We start from the raw sequence: 21,438 nt of genomic DNA, 5'->3' as shown, positions 1-21,438 counted from the left end.
ATATTATTTGTGAAATCCATATTCACAGGATCACAGATTCATAAGGGTTAGAAGGGACATCTGGAGATCATCTAATCCTATGATTTTCATCTCGAGAGGCAGTCAAGGAACATCTTTCAGGCTGGTGGATGGGTGCCTCAGAGCCCCTTTAAAAGAGAGTCGCCCACTACAGTCACTCAACTTTTCTTTTTACAGTAACCATTGTGTGGTTCCTGATGTAGGCCCTCCTTGTTTTCCTTGCTCACAGACATGTAAAACCTCTAAAGAATCATACTTGATTTTTGTATGAATATTGGAGGGTGGAGGTTGGAGCCCTGCTTTTTTTGATCACCAAGGTGTCTCAAGCTAAGTGTTATCCACTGTAGGTGTATGGTTCTGGAGCCACATATCTACCTCTATTTCAGTCCCTCTACTAGCACACAGCCTGTTATCTGTGTCTTACAATGCAGCCATCTGACAACAGGTCATCCACCTGTGTACACCTTGTGCAGGTACCAGCCTTTTCTCCAGGAGAAGTATCTGGGCATCCATTGCAAGCCACCAGCTGTACTGACATCTCCTTCTTTACCAGTTCCATCACGAAGGGCTGCCTCAGTCGACACACTGGGTTTGCCTCTGAAGTGGGGTCCCACCATTATGGCAGAGACCTTGAGCACTGAGCATTCTGGTGTGGACTGGAGTACTTAGGACTCGCCTGAGGTGTGGACCTACTTGCAGAATGCAGCAGCACCCATCCTGCATGGCCTGCCTATGGAAAATTCCATGTCATTTTTGTGTCCTCTAAGCTAGATGTTGCTGCAGAATAGATACCTGTTCCATTGTTTAATATAGCATCTTACAGGAGAAGAAATTAAGTGCTCACAAAACATCTAAAGACATTGCTTGTAACTTGCACTAGCTGCACAGAGAATGAGCTACTGAAACATAAATATAACAAAGTAATCAAATACTTAGACTACAGTAGAACAATCTAGAATTTGTTAAAAAGATTTATCCTAATTAAATATTTTTCAGTTATTGTTTTCTTCCTTTTGTCCACAGGACATTTCTAGTAATACTTAAGTTATTCATTGCTTTATTTTATCTGAAAATATGTTGCTATTTTTCATGTGTGTAAGTTTACTTATTTTCAGCTATGTACTTCCCATACCTGAAGGCATATACTTAGCTGTTGACCGTTCCTGACCATTAGGGGGTGGAAGGCTTTTTGTTTGTTTGAATAAGATGTTTTATGTCCATGGTCTGGATGTGAATGAGAGTGGGAGTATGTACTGACCTGTGCATTTATACATACAAACTAAAATATTGGAAATTAGACTTTTACTTAGAAATTTACAATTCTATATTAAACCATTAAAACACAGAAAAAAAGGTTTGGACTTTTTAAATGTAGAGTATCCCTGTGTTGTTATGATTTTTGCTTACTTTGTAATATATTAATAGGCATAATATAATGATGTAGCAGTCTTTCCCTTTTTGATTTATGGTTTCTTCTTCTGCCTCTATAAACCCCAACATTTGTGGAGGCGAGTCAGTTTTACTCAGCATGAAGCATGAACCAGAAAAATCTTGTTAATAATCACTGGCAAAACACAATTTATTCTCTCTAGGGAGACACTGGCTTTTGAATCTCAGTCCATTCACACCACCCCTAGCTGGAAACAGTAAATTACACTTCTCAGTGTAACATTGCGCTTAGAATGTTTGTCAGGAATTGTGTAGTGGATCCAGCTAATGGCAGGGTGGTACAAGAGGGGAGCCTGAGTCAGGACTGGGGGCTTGTCCCTTCCAGTGGCTGCTGCTGCTGCTTCCACAGCAGCAGCATGGACAGCCAGTGGCCAGCACCCCCAAAGCCTCAGTGTGGCTCTGTGTGATGTTTAGGAAGCAACAGCTCTTCCCACGCAGCTTTGTACTGCAGTAATTTCAAGACAACTTCTGTTGACTGCAAACATTAACATTGCTTCAGCTAGTCTCACATTCTGGTGTGAGTGTCTATCACCATAAAAAGATCCTCTATGTCTGCTTCTTGTCTGTTTTTTAAATATGCAGTCGTGCAGTCATGCTGCCCGTTCCTGCTGAGCCTTACACTTAACTACTTGTAAGTACAGTACTGATATGGCTGTGAAAAAGCACTGAAAATGGCACAGGCTGTGCTCAGAAAATATGCCAGTTTAAACACATTCAATTTGACTTTACTTCCTGTGGAAATTTAATCCCTTAAGTTTTTATTCTTAAATTTCTCAATTTGATTTTTTTGTCTTTTATACAGGGTGAAAAAAAGATCAGATTTAATAGGTGCCTTTAAATTAGAACCTCTTTACCTGCAGCATCACCATCAGGAATCTGGTAATTTTATAATTAAGTGTGATTATTATTATTTTGTTTGCATGCTGATATTTAATGGAAGTAAATAGGACTTAAGATGACAATGTCAATTCTTAAATTACCCAAGTTGTTTAGGAGGCTGTTTCCATTTTCTGAGCACTCTAGGGAGCTAAGCTCATTAAAGTGCAAATATATGTCTAGTGAGATTTTAGATAGTTAAAAGCAGTACAAGGAAAGTAATTTCATAAAGCATTATGCATTACTGTTTTTGTATTAGGATTTCCCCAGTTTCAGACTTACTGATTGATTTGCAGGAGTGTTGAGAAAATTCTTATTATCTTTTGGCTGTCAGATAAATGCATTAATGGGTGTTGTGTAACAAGTCCCTTAATCTGTCTTCCCCAGCACATCTTTCTTCAGAATGATTTCAGTATCTGATTTAGTTTTGGATTTTCTAAGGTCTGTGACTTATTATGCAATCTCCAATTCAAATTTTTCAAAAAACCCATGCGAGCAGCAAACACTCCCTGAAACTACAAAGAGGGAGTGAACTGTGTTTGCTGTCTGTGCTCTGCTTTTGAGTGATAGCTTTCTGGGACATTACACTGTAGCCCTCATGCTCTTACACTGGCTGTAGAGAAAGGCAGTAAGAGCAGACTATCTGTCTTGTACAAAATGCTCATGAAAGCTCTTCACAAAATGATCACAAAGAACTTACAAATCTCAGACTCTGTACAAAGCTCCTTAATGGATTAGTGCTGGTCCTTGCACATACCTAGCAACTGCAGAGTGGTATTTACCCTCCTGAAGCCCATTTTTACACATTTGGTTATTAAATGAATAATTGTGAAGAAGGTCACAGTCGTGCAGTGTCAACATGTGGTGGAAGTTCCCTCATAACTTTCTGAAGACAGTGAATCATCTATGGAAGGTTTTACCATATACTGAACCTCATCATGTTCCTGGAATTGCTGGTGCTGATCTGTGTTCAGAAGTGTATCCTGTCATGGCTATGAAATCATTGACATTTAAATTAATACTGTCCAGAATTCCACTGTTCACTAAAAAGCCCTAGGAGAAATGGATTCATGTGCCTTAATCCTGAGCTGGCATAAACGTTGCATTTTATTCCTTTCCTCCATTTCCAAGGAATGCAAACATAGAACAGTGCAATAAACAGGATGTATTACATGCAGTAATTCTGGAGCTGGTGTTCATCCTCTAAAGGTTTGAATTGTTAGGAAAAAATATATATACTTTTTATTTGCCTTTTCAAATGGAATATACAAGTTACAGCAAATAGACTTAAGGCACTAGGTTTTACTTAACATACATTAAAAATATTTCTCTTCAGGAGAAAAAAATCCAGCCTTAACTAAAATGAAAATATATTCTTGGAACAACTGATAGTGCTGATACAAGGACTTTAGGTCTTACCTGGATTAAATAACACCTGAAGAAAATCAAACATTTCATAAAAGCAGTAATTTTGGTAAGGCCACCTAGTTGACCTGAAAACTTTATCAGCCCAGTTGGAGTAAGAGTTTTTCAGCCTTCATCTTGCCTTCAGAAGGGTGATAGCATGTTATGTGATCTAACGTCATGATTTCAAAGAGATCAGCTGATTACTAGCAGTCTAGGAATGTTGATTTTTTTTTCTATGCTTCATTCCCATTTGATATCAATTTTCCAAGGAGCTGGACAACGCTTTTCAAATGCAAATGCCCCTGGTTAAACTTCCAACCAACACTTACTCTTTCAATAAACACAGTCAAATTTGCTACATTAAGGTGCTGCAGTCCCCATTGATCCCTGTGTGAGTTATGGGATGTCAGCACTCTTGGAAATATAACTTGTCTAATGGAGGGTCTTGAATTCTCTGTATCCTCAGGTCTGAGAATTCCTATCCTGGTTAGTATAAGTAAATGAAGTAGTATTTCTGAATTTGCTCATCTCTCACTCAAGAATTTAAATGAGTGGAAAAATATCTCTCTGTGAGCAATTATTCTTCATAACCATATGGCAATTATGTGTGTCCCCAAGGGGAGAGTCTTTATTTTGTCATTAATTATAATTTTATGTGATCTGCATCATCACACCAGGACGATTATACTAGCTTGCCTGGCAACCCAGGATATAGGTCAAATCCTCATGGCAGTGTTAGAAGAATGCAGCTTTATACTCTATTGTGAACACCACATACACTCCCACAATGCAATTCCTCCTGGTTAAATACAGATGTAAGACTAAGGCTTGTAATCAAGGAATCAAGCACTAATCATTGATTACATTCTGCTTCACAGCTTGTGAAAGGCGTTGTTGTGGATCATTAGACATAGCCCCTTACAGGAGCGTAGGATTATTTATCTGTCACCAGTTGCTTTACTCTCTTTTCTACCAGTCTTGCAGCTATCAAACAGAAATGGCTGCTACATGCAGAAGAATATAAATGCTATCAATTTACCTCGTTACCAAGCAGAGACAACCACATTAATTTCCTGAAGTCCAGGAACAGGTTAATGATTGTTGGTTGTTTTGTGGGTTTGTGTTTTTTTACCACCTGGAAACCAACACAGTAACAGGTTAAAGAGCTTAATGACCTCCCATTACAGAGAAAGAAGGACCATGGCAAGAGAGCTTGTTACACAGACAAAAGTTGTTGTTTTTCTTTTTCCCTAGAAAACATAAAGGCTGAAAATCATGTAAATGGCATATACTGGTCAAATTCAAAAGCTACAGTTCAACCTTCCAGCTGACAGTTCCCAAGGGTACTTAGCATTTTCCCAAGGAATCCAAGTACATACTCTCCTATGAAGCTCATACTCCACTGCAGAGAAATAAAGCAGAATAGGGAAGCTAGGCAGATGCTTCCTAAAGAAGTGCTTTAAATATTACATCAGTTTAATTTCTGTCACCAAGTAACTGACTGTGTTCAAGTTTACTGTGAAATCAGTTTAATTCCTTGATTCAAAGAAAAGTAGATGAATCCTGACACTGTGTGCTTATATAAAAGACAGCTAATAATGCCCTCTACTTGCCTCCCTGGGCTGCTTTGTGGCTTAGTCCATCTGTTTAAGGGGCTTTCACTCCATCAAAAGAAAACCATAAAAATTGCAGAATATTATTCTCCAAGCAGGAACAGGTCAAATTATGAGTCACTTTTCCCAGTCACTTATTAGATATTCTGAAGAATTAGCAACATATACATGAATGAGTATAAAAGGTATTTGGAACTGGAGTATTTTAAAGAGTGTTACCAGTTCACTAGGGTAAAGGTGATAACAGTTCACAGCAGAGAATGAGTTATTAACTGAGTCTGGGGATTCTGCAAACTGTTTAAACAAAAAATAATAGTAGTTGTTTTATCTACTGTTTGTTTACAAGAAGAAAACAAACATAATAATTGATCTGTCATCTCTATAGTATCTGCAGTATAACAGACAGGAAAATCGTGTTTCTTCTGTAAACTGTTTGTTAGTGGCATATTTTGACTAGCTAAGGAACGAAGATTATTACAAGCATCTTAATTTAACATGCTGCCAAGTACCCAGCTAGATATTTAGTGGTTCTGTTGACACTGATGATGCTGAAGTTTGTAGCAGATGTAAAGGATAGCTAAGATACAGTTTTTTTCAGTAAAATTTCAAATTAGTGAACCGAAACCACTATATTAAATTTGCGTTTCTGCCTGGTTTCAAACTGAAACCAGGACATCTTTGAATTATTAAAGTCTTTGGCTGTTGTGATGATGATGCAATGTGAACATTTTTTCTTTAATTTCCAGGTCTTGTAACAGATTATCGGGTAAGTACAGTCTCATTGTAATAATTAATACAATTGCTTGTATATACTGGTATTTGTAGGACTTTGTTTTCCATTACTACCATAAACTTCCAAACTTTATGTTTCTTTACAAGCAGGATGCAGCTCGCTAAATTTTTTAACATTCCTCAAATAGAAATTTGTTTTTTTGTTTTTTGAAAAAAAAAATTGTTTAGAGGCAGAAATTGTCTTGCATGTTCAATATCTTTAGATTTAGGCAGTAGAAGGAAATTTTCTAAAGTTGTGGGTTTGATTTTTTTTTCTTTAACATAGTGAATAACACAATTTTTAAAAAAAATTAAAAGCATCTCTATTTTAATCTTTTACCATGGAAACGCTGTTGTTTTGAAATGGAAAACATGCCTGTCTTTGTAGATGCTAGCCCCACAACTTTAAACAAGCCAATGTACATGTGTTTCTCAGATACTTGTTTTCCTGAAGCCTTTGAGGCGAATTCAGGATGCACAAAGAAAATTTGTTTTGCCTCACAACCCTTCCATTCTGATTCCAACATCCTTTGCCAATTTTAATTTGAAAATAATGAGTATTAAACATTATTAATAAACAGAGATTAATAAGGCAGGAATAGATACTTCTTCTATTATTCAATCCACTTCTAGCAATTGCCCCTAGGATGTGGCAAGGTGGTTCACTTCAAAACCACAGCAGAGTGTACTTTCTGCTGTCACTGCAGTGGTGACCTCTGACATGGGCTCTTCTCTCTGGGTTGCAGCACTGGCAAATCCCCCTGGGCAGGAGGTTCCGCTCCCTGAAGCTCTGGTTCGTGCTGAGGATGTACGGGGTCAAGGGATTGCAGGAGCACATCCGCAAGGTGACTGGGAATTGCCTTCTTGGGAACCTGTGGTGGGATGGCAAGGGAAGATGATCTGGCTACCTATCTACTTTCCATGACTTCTGTACGCATCAGAAAGCACAGGAAACAGTTTTAGGCAGCTCAGTTCAACAGGGCTGCTGCTTGTTTGCCCCATGTAAGGTCACAATTTTGTATCATGGCCGGATCAAAGGTGCCATTCATTTCATGCTCATCTTTAGGAAAGAAGAGTCTTGGAATTTGGAATTTCTACAGTATGGTATCACTCAATCCCTCTCAAATTAAGCCAGAGCACAGCTATGGTTTTATTGTGGAAACACATGGATATTCATTACTTCTTTATTTTATTAATATGCATGCATTGATAGGATGTTTAGATTATGATTAAGGGACAACAGTGACTCATTTGGCATGTCTACCTCTGCTGTTGCTTTTTTTCCTGTTTAAAATACATTTTTGTTAAAAAAAAGAATATGTACAATTTACAGTTTGCTAATACTGTTATAAGTACTAAGTTTATTCCTGATGAAAAAAAGGAGAGTTTTCTAATCACTAAAAAATGCATGTGGTGCCTGTCTAAATTATATATATACTTCCTCTGTAGCAGTAAAGTCAAATTCAAGCATACCTTTAATCTTTATGAAGTTCAGGGAAACCCCTAGTGGCGGGAGATCCATGACTTGGCTCTAAATATTTACAAAAATATCCATTAGCTAAGGGCCTAGCCTAGCATACCAAATTCCTTGCAGGCACACATTCTTTTCAGTTTTGGTACTAAACAGAATAATTCCTAAGAGAAACTTTGGAAGACTCATATCAGTTGCATGGCCTTTTGTCATGCTGGTTTCCACAGGCCAGTATTAGCATTGAAAAATTCCCTCTTTCCCTGTCTCACACATATTTCCCTGACTGTCCTGCCTAAAGCTGCTTGTCTTCACAGAATCATAGCTGTGGACCAAGCTTTGGTATTTTCTGTGACAATACTGTTCAGGAAGGCTGAACAAATGAATCTTTTCTTAAAGATACTGACTCTAAAGTAAAACCCTTGTGTGTTTCCTCATTTGTAAAGGTAATTCAGACAGCTGAGATTTCCAAGGGCTTGTTGAAATTAGAGTGTTTGGTTTATATTTCTAAGGACTAAATTGTTCTTCAGTATAGATATCAAAACGAGTTATGAAAAGACAAGAGGAATAATTAGGTGAAGACTTTTCTCACTGTATACATCTTCAAGTTGGAACCATTAAATTAATTTCTCCTCATATCTCCTTACCCAGCCCCAATGAATACTGGTCCAGTGGGTTCCAAAGCATCTTAAAAAAATTTAAAAAATAATGTCTGTCTCCAGCAAGCCTCAGTTGAACTTAAATTTCAATAAATAATTGCTTTTTATTTGCTCCCTGCTCTAGCAGAATTTAAGGTATCTCTTCTGAGGTTTCAGATATGTTAATAAAATTATATCACTAGATGCAAAACCAAAATTAAAAATGCCTTTCTTGTACTTTTTCCTGCCTTCTCAACAATTATCATGAGCTCCAGGTAGATTGTGATGACTTTTCTTTTTGTGGAGTAGTAATGAAGTATCTAAACCAGCCTGACATTGGTTTAAATTTTCAAACCTATAGACAAGTTTCCAAATGAAAAATAAATTGGAATTTAGCTTCATTTGCTATCTGAACTCTACCATTGCTCATCCCCATGCCTGGCCTTGAGAAGATGCTTTCTTTTAAACCTGCTGTAGCATCTTGCAAATAACAGTTTTTATATTTCAGATGCTGGCTAAGGCAGTCCTAGGCAGTTCCTGGTCCCAGGCTGGTAGTGGGATCTCCTGTGTACTTGGGACTTTTGGCTGGGTTTTAAGGGAAGCCCTTAATTAAAGGTGCCAGAATTATTTCTGAAGCTGCTTATGATGATTTGGAGAGTAATTTGAGTGAGTGATGGAGTGGGAATAGGTCAAATGAGAAGAGACATAGGAAAAATTGCAGAGGCAGGTGTTGCAACCTTCCAGTGGAGAGCAGAGGGGCTGGAGCTGGAGAAGCAGGAAGAAGTGGTCTCTCTTTCTTGTATTACTAAGGAGCTGCCCCGAGGAAAGTGTAACAGAGTAGGGCAGATAAGTGGAGGTTTGAAGCAGCTCCTTGGGCTGGAATCTGTGGAAGGACTTGGCGATGTTTGTTCCTAAGTAATGGAAAATTTCAGGAAAACCTGTGTGGTTTTTTTTAGACTTCTAGTAAGGCTTCTTTTGTGCAGCCTGGTGTTACTTACAAAGGAATTTGAGATTTTCAATAGTGATGACATTATATAGAGGGAGAAGACACTGTAGATCCTTAAGAACCCACCCTGTTGTTTGTTGGCAAGTTTCTATGTGGAAGACCAAAGACATCGGTAAATGTCTCTTCACAAACTTTTTTTCCTTGATGTAAACTGTCACCAAAAAAAAAATCTCCCCCCCGCCCCCCCCTTTATTAGTATATTTTAAGGAAAATACGTTAGTTGTGTTTGCAGCCTTAAGGTCTTCATCAAAATGACTGGATAACCACTGCAACTTGGCATTTGCTTGAGGATGGCATTTAGGGACTAAAATATTCCCAGGAGATGAGAATGTGTGACTTGGATTTAGACACAGGAGCTTTTTTTGTTTTCCAAACATTCCAGTTATGCACTCTTTTCACACACAACATGTCATATCAATCTATTGCAAAGTATAGGGTTTAAAGGGATGATAAAGGGGAGGATAGTCATCTTTGAAGGATGTGGGGAGAGACAAATACAAATTTTGGAGGTAAGTCCAAAAGCCACAGAGGAGATGTAAAAAAGAGGGCAAACCCAACAACAACATTCTTCTGGACTGATGCCAACTACTCAGAGTCCGTATAAATGGGAAGTCCAATTGCCCATTTGTAAATGGCCCATTTGCAAACTGCTTGACCATCTCTTTATTATTCCTTTGTTGGTTTAAGTCCTCTCAAAGAGCTCAGAAGTAATTTGAGAAATTAGAAGATAGTGTGTTTTTGTATGCAATCCCTATGAACATTGTGACTCAGCTGAATCCTCCTTAGGACCAGAAGCAATCAGTGTACTGAGGATAATGAATGCCATTAAAAATTAACAGTAGAGTCCAAGAAACTGGAACTGTAAAGAACAGCAATGCTAGAGATAGTATTTGAACTGGAGAGTGGCACAGTCCAAGTGGCTGTTAAGAAGACTCTTCTGACAGCATTTCCCTTCAGTGTAGTGGGATACAGGCTAAGGCAGACAAAGAAGTGAAATTTATAGGAGAAAAAGTATGAAATTATCCAGACTAGGCCAGTATGCTTGTCTGCATATACACAGTATTGTATTCTGATGCTTCCGAGAAGCTCCCTGCAATCAAAAGCTATTTTAGCTTTTGAAGGCATTGCCCAAAAATTAAAATTCAGCTTGAACACTTCAGTGCAGAAGCATTTATATTTATATTCATGTTTCTATTTCTCTATTTAATTTCTATTTCTATTTCTATTTCTATTTCTATTTCTATTTCTATTTCTAGTTCTAGTTCTAGTTCTATTTCTAGTTATATTCATAGTTACAGTTATTTACTCACAGACATACACAGAAAAATACATATTTTTTAAAATAGGGACCACATCATAGTGCCTCACAAGTTTACTGCTCCTATTATTGTTTATGTAAGACATTTCCCTTAATCCAGAATAACCAAATTAATTAGATCTCTTGTTTATTTTTTCACTCTTCTGCAGAAGAGCAGTGGTTATTTACCTGAGATAGTAGCGACACATGACAATTCCTTACAAGCCTCTTTTTTCAATCAGCTAAATTGTGCTGCAAAGACTGGGGCTGTTACTTTGTTCCTATTTGCCAAGATACTTCAGGACACTAACACACTCCATGTGATTCCACTCGGAGAACCTACCTGATGAAGGGATTGCTCAAATGGTAGTTTTAGAAACAATATATGAGTTGGACATGAGTTGGACATGAGTTTGCTCATGTCCATACTTTTGTTAAATCAAATAGCAGCTCTAAATAAAATAATTTTGAGAAGTTAAATAATACTTGAATGCCAACATTAAGTTAATGGTGCTAGGGAACACAGCTTGACACAGATGTCAAAATCAAATACACTTGGAGGATTAAGATATCCATAGGCTTGGCATGTACATATTCAGCAGAAAACTGAGAACAGTCTGTCAGTCTTTTACTTCTCCTTCTTTCTTATCCTCAGTTTCAGTGACTGCAGCTTTCCAAATGGGACTTTATTTTCATGTGCACCTGCATGCCTGGAGGAGCTGAAGCACTAAAGCCACACGTATCCTCCTGTGATTTATTGCCGTGCTCATGTCCAGAGCGTGGGTACAGTTTTTGGACTTAGAGAGGCACGTGTGGCACCTCAATGCCCTGCAGTTCTACAGAACCTGAACATCCAGGCTTAGTAATATTTAACTTTACTGCTGCAGCAATCTTTGTAAGAGCAATTCAGGATAATAGCTCGTGGTTCAAAGGTGCAAGGCCTTGGCTAACTATATTTAGGGGAAGCTGTACACGTGAAACTCCAGTTAGATCCCCTCTTTCTCTTCCTTCCAGTTCAGTAAAACCTAAAACGCTTGGTGCCCCCCAGTGTCTTTACTAATTATTGCTGTTAAGACTTACTGTGGATAAAAGTATTTGCGTTCAAACATGAATGCAAAATACTTCTAGAATTTTGGTTTGTGGCTTAACTAAAAAAATTCTATTTTCCCTTGCTTTTATTTCTTTCAAATTCCTGAAAAATCATTTGTTTCAAAAAAGTGGACATAAGTACCTGCTGTAAAATGCACAGCTTTGGTCTGGAGTTGTCTTGTACAAACTCCTCACAGCAAGTCAGATCTTAAATGTTTGCTTCATTCAATTCTTACCCAGATAAAATTTGATGAAATTCAGCTGGTGATTGCATTCAGTTGGACATTTGTGAAATCTTTATCTCATTGAACATGATTTGTTTTATGGCTTTGATTTCCAAGACATGGTACATGCAGTGCAGAATTTTGTGGAGGTGTGTAAAAGACATGTTTGGTTAAAGCTATAGAACATGAGGATAGAAGGAGACAGTGAAAGACCATTGCAACACCTGTGCTTATTTCACATATGTTTTTCATGCACTTATTATGCATGTAAGTATCTGTATGTATGCATATACTTCTGGTTGGATTTCACAGCTGTAAATTCATCCTCTTTGTATTAGCAAAACATTCAAACACCTTGGAAGGGTTTGAGCATTTTAATGGTCTCATTCCTGACTCAAAGAGCTTTCAGGCTAATTTTAGAGGGAGAAGATAAATGGATGTAATAGCAGAGTGGAAGTGGTAACAACAGGAAAACTGGCTGGTTGCATAGGGTACCAGTAAACCCAATATGAAGGTTTTGAAGAAATATTTTGATTCAATCTAAACTATGTTTTTCTATTTTAAGAGATAAAAAACCACCAGAAAGCTATGATTAAGATTGCAAAATGTGTTGGCTTTTTATATTCTTTTTCTCCCCCTTTTCTGTACTTTCTGTTTTGCCTTGTCCTTTTGGAAGAAGTTCCTGTGAAATGAAAAATTCCACATTTAATCTTGACACAAAGTGATACATTTCATTTTTGTTTAATAGCTGTCCTTGAACTTACAAAAAGTCAAAGTGCAAAAGCATGGGCTTAGTTGTTTATTTTTGGTAAAATTATTTGCAATCCTAAATATATAAAAGCTGTAGAATCTTTGAACATAACTTTTAGATATTTCAGATAATTTTTGGTATAGACTAGCTTTTTGAAGGCTTTTGTTTGAAGACAAACTATAATTCAAAAGGCTGGTTGCTGTTGTTGTCTTTTTTGGTTGGTTGGTTGGTTCTTTGGCTTTTTCTAGGATAGTGAACACTAAGCTAATGACAGAGCCAGTAGGAGGGGGACTGGATAAGGTATTGCAGGTGCCTGATGAGTATGTGTGTTGGTTTTTTGAAAGTGCTTTAAAATTAATTTTCTCTTTGGAAAAAAAGCAAAGCAAAACATGATATGAGTATGCAAGTATCACTGACTGATGTTAAGACTTCCCAGGTGGTTTTTATTATGTTGGTATTTTTCCTATTTATTTGAATTTTGTTTGCATCTGCTTCAAAATAGTTGCTCTGGCTTGGTGCCAAGTGTCATTCTTTTTTTTTTTTTTTTTGCCTCAGTAGCTTCTCAACAAGTTTGCTCTCCATTTTCTTGAATATACTGCCATCACTTTTTTTTTTCAATTGAACCTGAGCACCCAGGTCAGAATAGTGAGCAAGTTCTCCCTTTCTTCACAGATTTCTCATATTAAGTGAACTATTCTTAAAAATATATCTTTTCAGCTCAATTTTCACTGAAATTGTGACAATTTTTTCCCTGTGTATCTGTGTATTTCCCCCTTTTCCTCTAATGACTTCTGGATTCTTTAGCCATTCCTAGCCAAAACTAACAATGGTATAAAACCTAAAGAATTATTAAAATTATTTGCTGTTAATGTGGTCTCATATCAAATTGTGCTGAAATGCCTCAAGAAGTAGACCAGCGCTGCCTAAGACAGACTGAGATACTAATACATCCAGGGCTCCATATGGTCTCTGGAAGTCATAAATGGGATAGAAGTTAACACAAACAGATGGCAGTATGTGAATATTATCACACATCAGCAGAAGGAACAGAGCAAAGGAATGGAAAATACTTCAGCACACCTTTTCTCTTGAATCAAATGTATTCAATACAGATACTCTTTCTCTTCTAAGCACATCAGACTGTCGCATCAATTTGAACACTTAGTCCTTCAGGATGAAAGGTTTGAGATCTGTGCTGAGGTTGTCTTGGGACTGGTCTGCTTCCGGCTGAAGGTAAGGCAGCTAAGATCTCCTGTTCCTTCTCTCGTGGTTTATAGCAACACCATAACCTGCAATTCAATACACTCTTTCTAGTTAACATACTTGATTATTTTTAAGGAAAGTTAAGCAAGTTCGTTTACAGCAAAGCAGATGACAGAAAAAAAGCTTACGACGATTTTGCTAAAACTGAATCAAAAGCTGAAGAGAAATTAAAGCATATTAAGGCATTGAAATACACAGTCAAGGCAAACAAATGTTTAAACAGTCATCTAAAATGACATACACTCTTTGTTTGATGAGCTTTGATAAGATGATTGTTTTAGTATATTTCCCTAGACTTCTGAGTATGATGAGTATGTATTACTTGTTTCTTGTCAAGTTAATTTCTTATGTGTATATATTTAATATTCAATTTTATTTAAAAATTACTACCATAGATGAAAATCAGAGCACTAAACACTTTTTTATTGTTTTCTTTAGAGACTATTTTTTCATCTATGAAATTCTATGGTGAAACTGGTAAAATTGAAGTAAAATATGTTTAAGAACAAGTTACATGGGTGGCCAGCTTCCCTGATCTGCTTTTTATTGCTGAACATGATCCTTTTGCCCTGTTTGACCTTTTATTCCCCACAATCTCTCAAAGTTCCAAGTTCATTGATGTGGAGACCTTGCCCAATGGAAACTAGAAGATTCATTCTGCACTTGGAGCATAAAAGCTGAAGTAGTTGGGAGAGCTTATTTGTTTTAATCAGACATTAAAAGAGGATCAGTGTCTCAGTTTAGGTAAAGAAGTTATTTTTCAGAGGAGCTCGCAGCTAAAGCCTCTGCAAAGGACTGGATTGTAACACTTAAACTGAACACCAAGCAACAATAATAACAGCACTTGTGTTTTCTAGTTAACTTGACACCTAAATGAGCTTTTAGCTCTTCTGAAGGCTTGCAAACACATTAATTTCTCCTTCTGGGTAGTTTATTTTTAACAGATTCTTTTCTCAGTCATTCAGTTGCCCCAGTTACCTGAGTTTGATGCAACTGGCTGAAGAATCTAACAAGTAAATAATAAAGTAATGGTGAATTCATCTGGAATAGGAAAATGGTTTTGTTTGAATTTATAATGTTTAAAGTAAAATTTTAAAAGACCCTGTGCTTAGGGGACTAGACAGATTACAGAATGTAGTTTTTTCAGTCAAGGGAGTCATGAACATAATCTCTTTCATAACAAGAACTTTTAAAAGATATTGAGGGATAGATTCTGTGGCTTTTATTGCTCAATAACAAAATACTGGTTGCAGTCTGCTCTCTCACATGGAACAAGCAAACAGTAGTTTTGCAGATCCAGATACAGTGCTCTGCATTTACTTTGAAGGAACAGTTCTGGTGAAATAGAGCATAGCAACACAGGAATTGTCACTTTTGATCAGACCAGTAGCTCATCTACATCTGTTCTCCTGTCCTTCATGATTCAGAGGAAGAAATCACATCTAAAGGGAAAGACAATTTTACAATAGCAGGTAAATATTGGACCTTTAGCTAAGAAACCTTTGGACAAGTTGTAGAAAAAAGGCCTGATTCTGCTGAAAACCAGTGTTGAAAGAGCAGTGTTTTCATTTCTTGCCTGTCTGATCCAAAAAAATAAAAAAATCTAGCAAGCTTTAAAATTAGGAGGTTTTTATAGCTATTTTAACAGCTTTATTTGCTTTTTATATCACTCCTTCAAAAACCTTTCTGTCATTTTTATAATTTGTATTAAAATACATCTTAGTAGCAGGGTATTTGTTAACTTTTATGTAGTTACAGTAGGACTAAGGGTCAGGGGACTTGAACTATATTGTGCTGCACAGCTGCAAAAGTATGAAATATTTTTTTCTTTCTTCTTTTATTCTTGAGAAGCCTTTTAAATTTTTTTTTTTGCTTAGCTGCAGCTTTTGTTTCACACTGTTGAGCAAATGGACTAATTACCTATGATGTTCATATTATAATTATTTCATCAAATATGTCGTGCCAAAGGGTTGGTTTTAGGCCTCCTTGTCATGACTGCAGATGAATACAAGTCAAGCTAGTAATTTCTCCAAGGGGATGAGAATGCTGTCTTATTGAAGCTCACAGACTTGATCAAAGCTGCCTTCTCAAAGCTCTGGGAGAGGATTAGTCACTACCAACTTCAATTTGACATGACACCCTAGTGTCACAGCAGCCCTAAGGTGGAGCTGTGAGAGTAGAGCAGAAAAAAAGATAAATTAATCTTTCTCCTTCCTCCCCTCACCCCTGCCAACGTAACATCATATAACTTCCTGTATTGCCTGAAAGTCAGCGCTGTGCTTTTGATATTAAAGGCGAGGATTGTCATTTTAATAATGCATTACCTCTGATGAGAAAGCAGGACATAGTTGTCACCACTGACTGACCTGTAATAGGTGGGGACTTGCAAAACACCAAAGTTGGTCCATTTTCTTAGTTAGGAGCATCTCAGTCACATAAATATCTCCTAAAAGAGTAAGGGTAAGCCATGAATTTTAGAACATCGCACCAAATTTGTAGCAACTTGTGCTAAGACAGAACAAGGTTTTGACTTGGGTTCAACTCTTAATATGACCTAAAAATGTGAGAATGATACATTTATCCTTGCTTTCAATGGGAAAATGTCTGCCTTATGCTTTGGTTTTATATAGAAAAAGCTAAGCAGGAAAGTCACAATTGCCTGGATTTGAGAGAAGGTGTTTTCTGGTCAGGATGTTTTCAAGACCAATGCTGCCAGAGTAACTCAAGGGCTGCTGAACAGAAGGATTTGTCCATTTGCAACTCTTTTTCCACAGTCAGTGCTCAGTATGGGGACACTGCAGTAAAAATGCAGATGTTCCCAGAATCACTTGAAATTGTGTGTTACCACCAGTGTAATACAGAGAGTAAAGGTTGCACAATACCTGAGATACTTCCTCTGATGGATTCTATGTCAGTAGCTTCTATAGAACTTTAGGCAAATACTTTTTTAGGGTTTCCACTGATAATATGAAACCTTATTATGCCAGGGATATATTACCTTAAAAAAATTAATTAAGAGTAAGACTTCATATTAAAAAAAATATCTCACAGCAGCCATGCTTAAGTGAGGAAAGTTAGTATAGTTCACTGCAAAACTTCCTCTCATGTTTGTTTGATTAGATCCAAGAAGAGTCTAATAACAAAGATACTGGACTGAATGCTTTTAACACAGCTCACTACTTTAGGTCACAAAAAGGCAGTCAGCTATCACAAATGCCCCAGTGTGAACACTGCTTCTAAACTGAAGGTAATCCCTAAATCTCTTTGTGGCTCAAAACTTCTCTCTTACATCATCATCATCTTTTGTGATCCTTTGATGGCAAGGCACTGAGAGATGAGAAGGTGGCTGCTTGTTACAGATGCTACCTGGGCTTGGCTGCTTGATGGGATTTACATTTTCCAGATTTGTTTCTGAAATTCATTGTCATATCCATTGAATTACAATGATTTCAGGGCTCAAATGAGCTAAACGAGGCACTTCTTAAAAACATAAATGATGCCAAGAAGATCCATCTGGTCCCATGCCACCTGCGAGAGAAGTTTGTGCTACGTTTTGCTATTTGTTCCCGCACTGTGGAATCCACCCACATCAAGTTTGCCTGGCAGCACATCTCACAGCTGGCAACTGATCTTCTGAAAACGTGGGGGCAAAACCACCACCAGCAGTAGCAGAAGTGAAATATAACTGGAGATGAGGTAATTAACTGGCTTTCTTTGTGTTGCCAAGTTTTATTTTAGGTGCAGGTGGGAAAGTCAAACTATGACGGAAAAAAGTACAAAACCTGTTGTTATATAGCCCAGCTGCAGTAGCAAAATCCTTGCCAGCAAGTTGAGTTGTAACCATAGCCATTCCTTCTCTGTACTGTAGTTTCATCTTGCCTGTTTCCAGGATGCACATAGCCAAGGAGACTCAAGCTGTCATTTCTTACCAGTTTGTAGTCAAGAGCATTTGTTCAACCAAGCAATGGAAATGGAAGGGTTGGTGCTCCTCTGTTGTCCCCATTCACCTTTAGCATGCCCCCTCCTTTCTTCACAGATGAAACTAAGAGGTATTACAACCAATTAATTCAACTTTACTATGACTGCAGGAAGAACCCAAGTTGGGGAAGTTTAGTTCAGGTACTAAACATGTTAATATCTGAATAGGCATGCACAAATGTGGTTGCCAGGATTTGGGGCACTATCATGTCATGATGCACTTGCTGCAGTAATTTTGTAAATTAACAAAGGACTTCAAGACTTCCTTCACTGCATAGCCAGACCTAGGGGAATGAGCACTGATTACTGATTGTCCTTCTGGCAGGTTCTCTATTTCCCCCCAAACTGTTTGCTTTTAAAACAGCCATTTTGTCAAATTCCAACAAATAGTTTATGCTGGATATTGGTTTCCAGATTGATCATTCATAATGACGTCTCTGAAAAGCTCCTCCTGAAGAGTTTTGTCAAAAGCCACATGCTGCCTGGTATTTTATATTTTTAATCAAGTTATTATCAGCAGTATTTGAAAATAGTCTGTAAGATATGTTCTGTGAAACTGAGTTGTGATTTGTTTTTATGGCTACCATTTTGATTACTCCATGGTGTAATAAATCTTTGACAAAATGTGCTAAGAAATGTGATGTCAAAAATGTTACTCTTAGTTTCTCAAATTAGCTAACAAATGAGTAAACAAGTGACAATAAAAATAGGAAATAAGAGAACAAATCCCCAAAATCAGCTGTGGTGCCCCCATCAGTGGTTTTCTTCCATTAACAGTGATGAATGGAAAATGAAAATACTGGAAAAACGTGTTTCTGACAAAGTCAAATCATACATATTTGACACAAACCATTGATACATCACCTTGTCAAAGACAGGAACAGTAAAGATCTAAAATGAAAGTTAGAGGTGAAAGTCAGAAAAAGTCAAGAAGTACTTTTGCAATTTTAAAAACATAAATTCCAGGCAGTTAATTCTGTGTGAATAAGAACAACATAAGTAGCTGCTCCAAGAAAAATAGTATGTAGGATTAATTTCTACATTTGCACTTCAATCTTCCTTTTAATGCTCACATTAACTTCTAAAGCCTCTTGAGCAACATGCACAGTTACTCAGGTTTCTTCCTCCATCCCTTCCAAGTATACTTCCTATGGTTGGGAAGTTGCAGGTAGACCAGGGAACATGGATCAGGACAGTTAATTTGACACATGGTCTGCTCCTACCTGTCTTTCCTAATCTCTCACTTCTGGGGTGCAGACTGGGAAGGATTACTATTTCTGTAAGGAACTGATTTCCCAGGTAACAGATGAAGAAGGGGATTACCAATGAATTTGATAAAACACAGTAATATTTGAGCAGGTGACTGACACAAGACACTGCTGTCAGCTACAGTGTCAGAAATTTTGATAGCATCTTTCTCTTCAGCAGAACCAATATGAAATTTTTCTTTTCTGTGGTAGCACAATGCAATAGATTGGTAGACTGAAGAGAGTGGATAATGCTGGCAGTTGTTCCCTTTCTCTGTTGCTGTTTTATTTTTTTTTAAATAACATTATTCAGATCTCATTACCTAGAAAACAATGTTCATATACAATTTTACAGCTTTTACATTTTGAAAACTCTAGAATCTTGGAGCCAGAGAAGAATTACAACTTCTCTGTGAGACAGACCAATATTTTGTATGTGAAATATAAAACAAGGCCTGTCCAGGAAAAAAAAAAAAAAACAACCATAAAACAGATTTGGATCAAAGTTAACACAGAGTAAATCCAGGATAATTCCACTAAAATTAAATGGAGCTGCTTTGGACTTAGGTGATTATAATTGAAATTAAAAATCTGACTAATAAGTATTGGAAAAGAAAGGCATAAGGTAAGGCACCACTAAATGAACATAAGAAGATTCTGCTGGAAATCTGCTCCATGGAAACAGAGCAGAGATGAATGATGCCCGCCTGTGTGAGTCTCAAACTGCTGTAAAACTGGGATGCAGGCAGGATGCACACCCAAACCTAGGAGAGGTGAAATGTCCCAAACAGCCCAGAATTAGACATAGATTGCTTTAGACATTTGTGGGAAAATGCTGCCAAAACTGACAGACAATTAAACATTTTTCAGTACCTGGATATCAGTTTTAGAAGTGGCTGTTGTCCAGATACAAAAACTCCTGCTGGCAAAGAATTTAAAATTTAAGATAAAGGCTAATTTAAAATAGAGATGGAGTAAAAGTTGATTTTTGTTTTGTTTTCTTCTAAAGAAGTGACATAAGTAAATCTGTCTAATAAACAGCAGTGATGAGACCCATGAAATTACATTTCCCCTGTCTAGCCCAGTACAGAAACCTGAAGTTCACAGTTCTGGTTTTTCTGTAGGATAATTCATATATGTAACTAGTGAAGTCTCTTGTACCATCTTTCCTCCATGTGGTTATTCCTTCTTAGACTATTAACACTAGGTCATCTGAAAAGGAAATGTGGGCTATGTAATCATCTCAAAAAGAAGCATTAAAAGGAACATTTTGAAAGAAGAACATAACTGCTGTTTCTGCTCTGTAGCTTTTCAATGTATCTGTAAGTGAGAAACACTGTATTTATGAATAGTTAATGTTAACCTGGATTTATTGTGCCTTGTGTGCAAAAGCTAATACAGTCTGTGCCAATGAATACTGTTTGATATTAAAAATAGTTACAAAAATCCCAGAACTCTACTTTAGTAGAATAGCCACATCTCAAGGAAGACTGCAGCTATTAAAGAAGGAGGGAAAAAATCTGACTTTTACTTTCAGGAATCTCTATTTTTTTTTCAACTAGCAGAGTACAGTACTTACATTCTTAATGATAGATTATAAATATATTTTATTAGTGATGGTGAGATAATGAAAATATATGTATTTATTAAAGTATTGGTGATATATTATACTCTGAACAGCATTATAATTATTAGATATTTAATTTTTTATTGCCTTTACACACAAGATTCTGCTCATGGCTGTTTTGTTGTTGTTGAAGGTTACCATATGTGATGAGTAGTCCTCACATTGAAGTTGCCTTACGACAGCAGTCTGAACCTTGAGATGTATAAATCTGAATTGCTGAAAAGACAGAAGCAAACTAGAAATAAAACCAAGAATCCTGAAGACCATGGTGGTTTATGGGAGCAGGTTAAATAACCATCAATGGATAATATCTATATAGCATATGTAGGGTTTATGTGTTCTAAATGGAAAAATAATCAGAAGTCTAATGCTCTAATTATTTGTGAGCTGTTGACTCCCTTTAAAATCCATATCCAAAACCTACTGAACAGACATATAGGTTTTAATTGGCAATATTAATAAACAGAAACAAAACTACAGATAATGTCTCTTTGTACTTAGCTAAGCTTTTCTCGTCTCATCCATGCCAGATGCACTGTAAGAGGCCCAACTTCCCCACTTGTAACAAGTCACCACCAAGAAATTTTTTTTAGTATGTCCTTCAAATTACTTTGCAAATGGGAGTTTGCAAATTGTCCTGCAGGAAATTTCCCCCTCAGCAACAGGAGTCCAAAAAACATCTGGCCATACCCAGGGCCAGAGCCGACCCTTCTGCC

The 21,438-nt window shown here is 37.1% G+C and overlaps 1 protein-coding gene across 1 annotated transcript in view; it reads left to right on the top strand.

The window, feature by feature from the left end:
- The window catches only part of DDC (dopa decarboxylase), a 62,101-nt gene extending 40,908 nt beyond the window's left edge, over positions 1-21,193 (top strand). Inside the window, exons 10-15 of the mRNA XM_062510020.1 lie at positions 2,270-2,346; positions 6,110-6,129; positions 6,881-6,979; positions 13,739-13,840; positions 17,324-17,566; positions 20,856-21,193. Coding sequence (XP_062366004.1) covers positions 2,270-2,346; positions 6,110-6,129; positions 6,881-6,979; positions 13,739-13,840; positions 17,324-17,539 — 514 coding nt within the window. The 3' untranslated portion in view covers positions 17,540-17,566; positions 20,856-21,193. The remainder of the gene's footprint in view (positions 1-2,269; positions 2,347-6,109; positions 6,130-6,880; positions 6,980-13,738; positions 13,841-17,323; positions 17,567-20,855) is intronic.
- The last annotated feature ends 245 nt before the right edge of the window (positions 21,194-21,438 follow it).

This window comes from Cinclus cinclus, chromosome 1 (assembly GCF_963662255.1).
Source record: "Cinclus cinclus chromosome 1, bCinCin1.1, whole genome shotgun sequence".
NCBI classification, from domain to species: Eukaryota; Metazoa; Chordata; class Aves; order Passeriformes; family Cinclidae; genus Cinclus; species Cinclus cinclus.
This window is presented reverse-complemented; position numbering and strand designations above follow the sequence as displayed.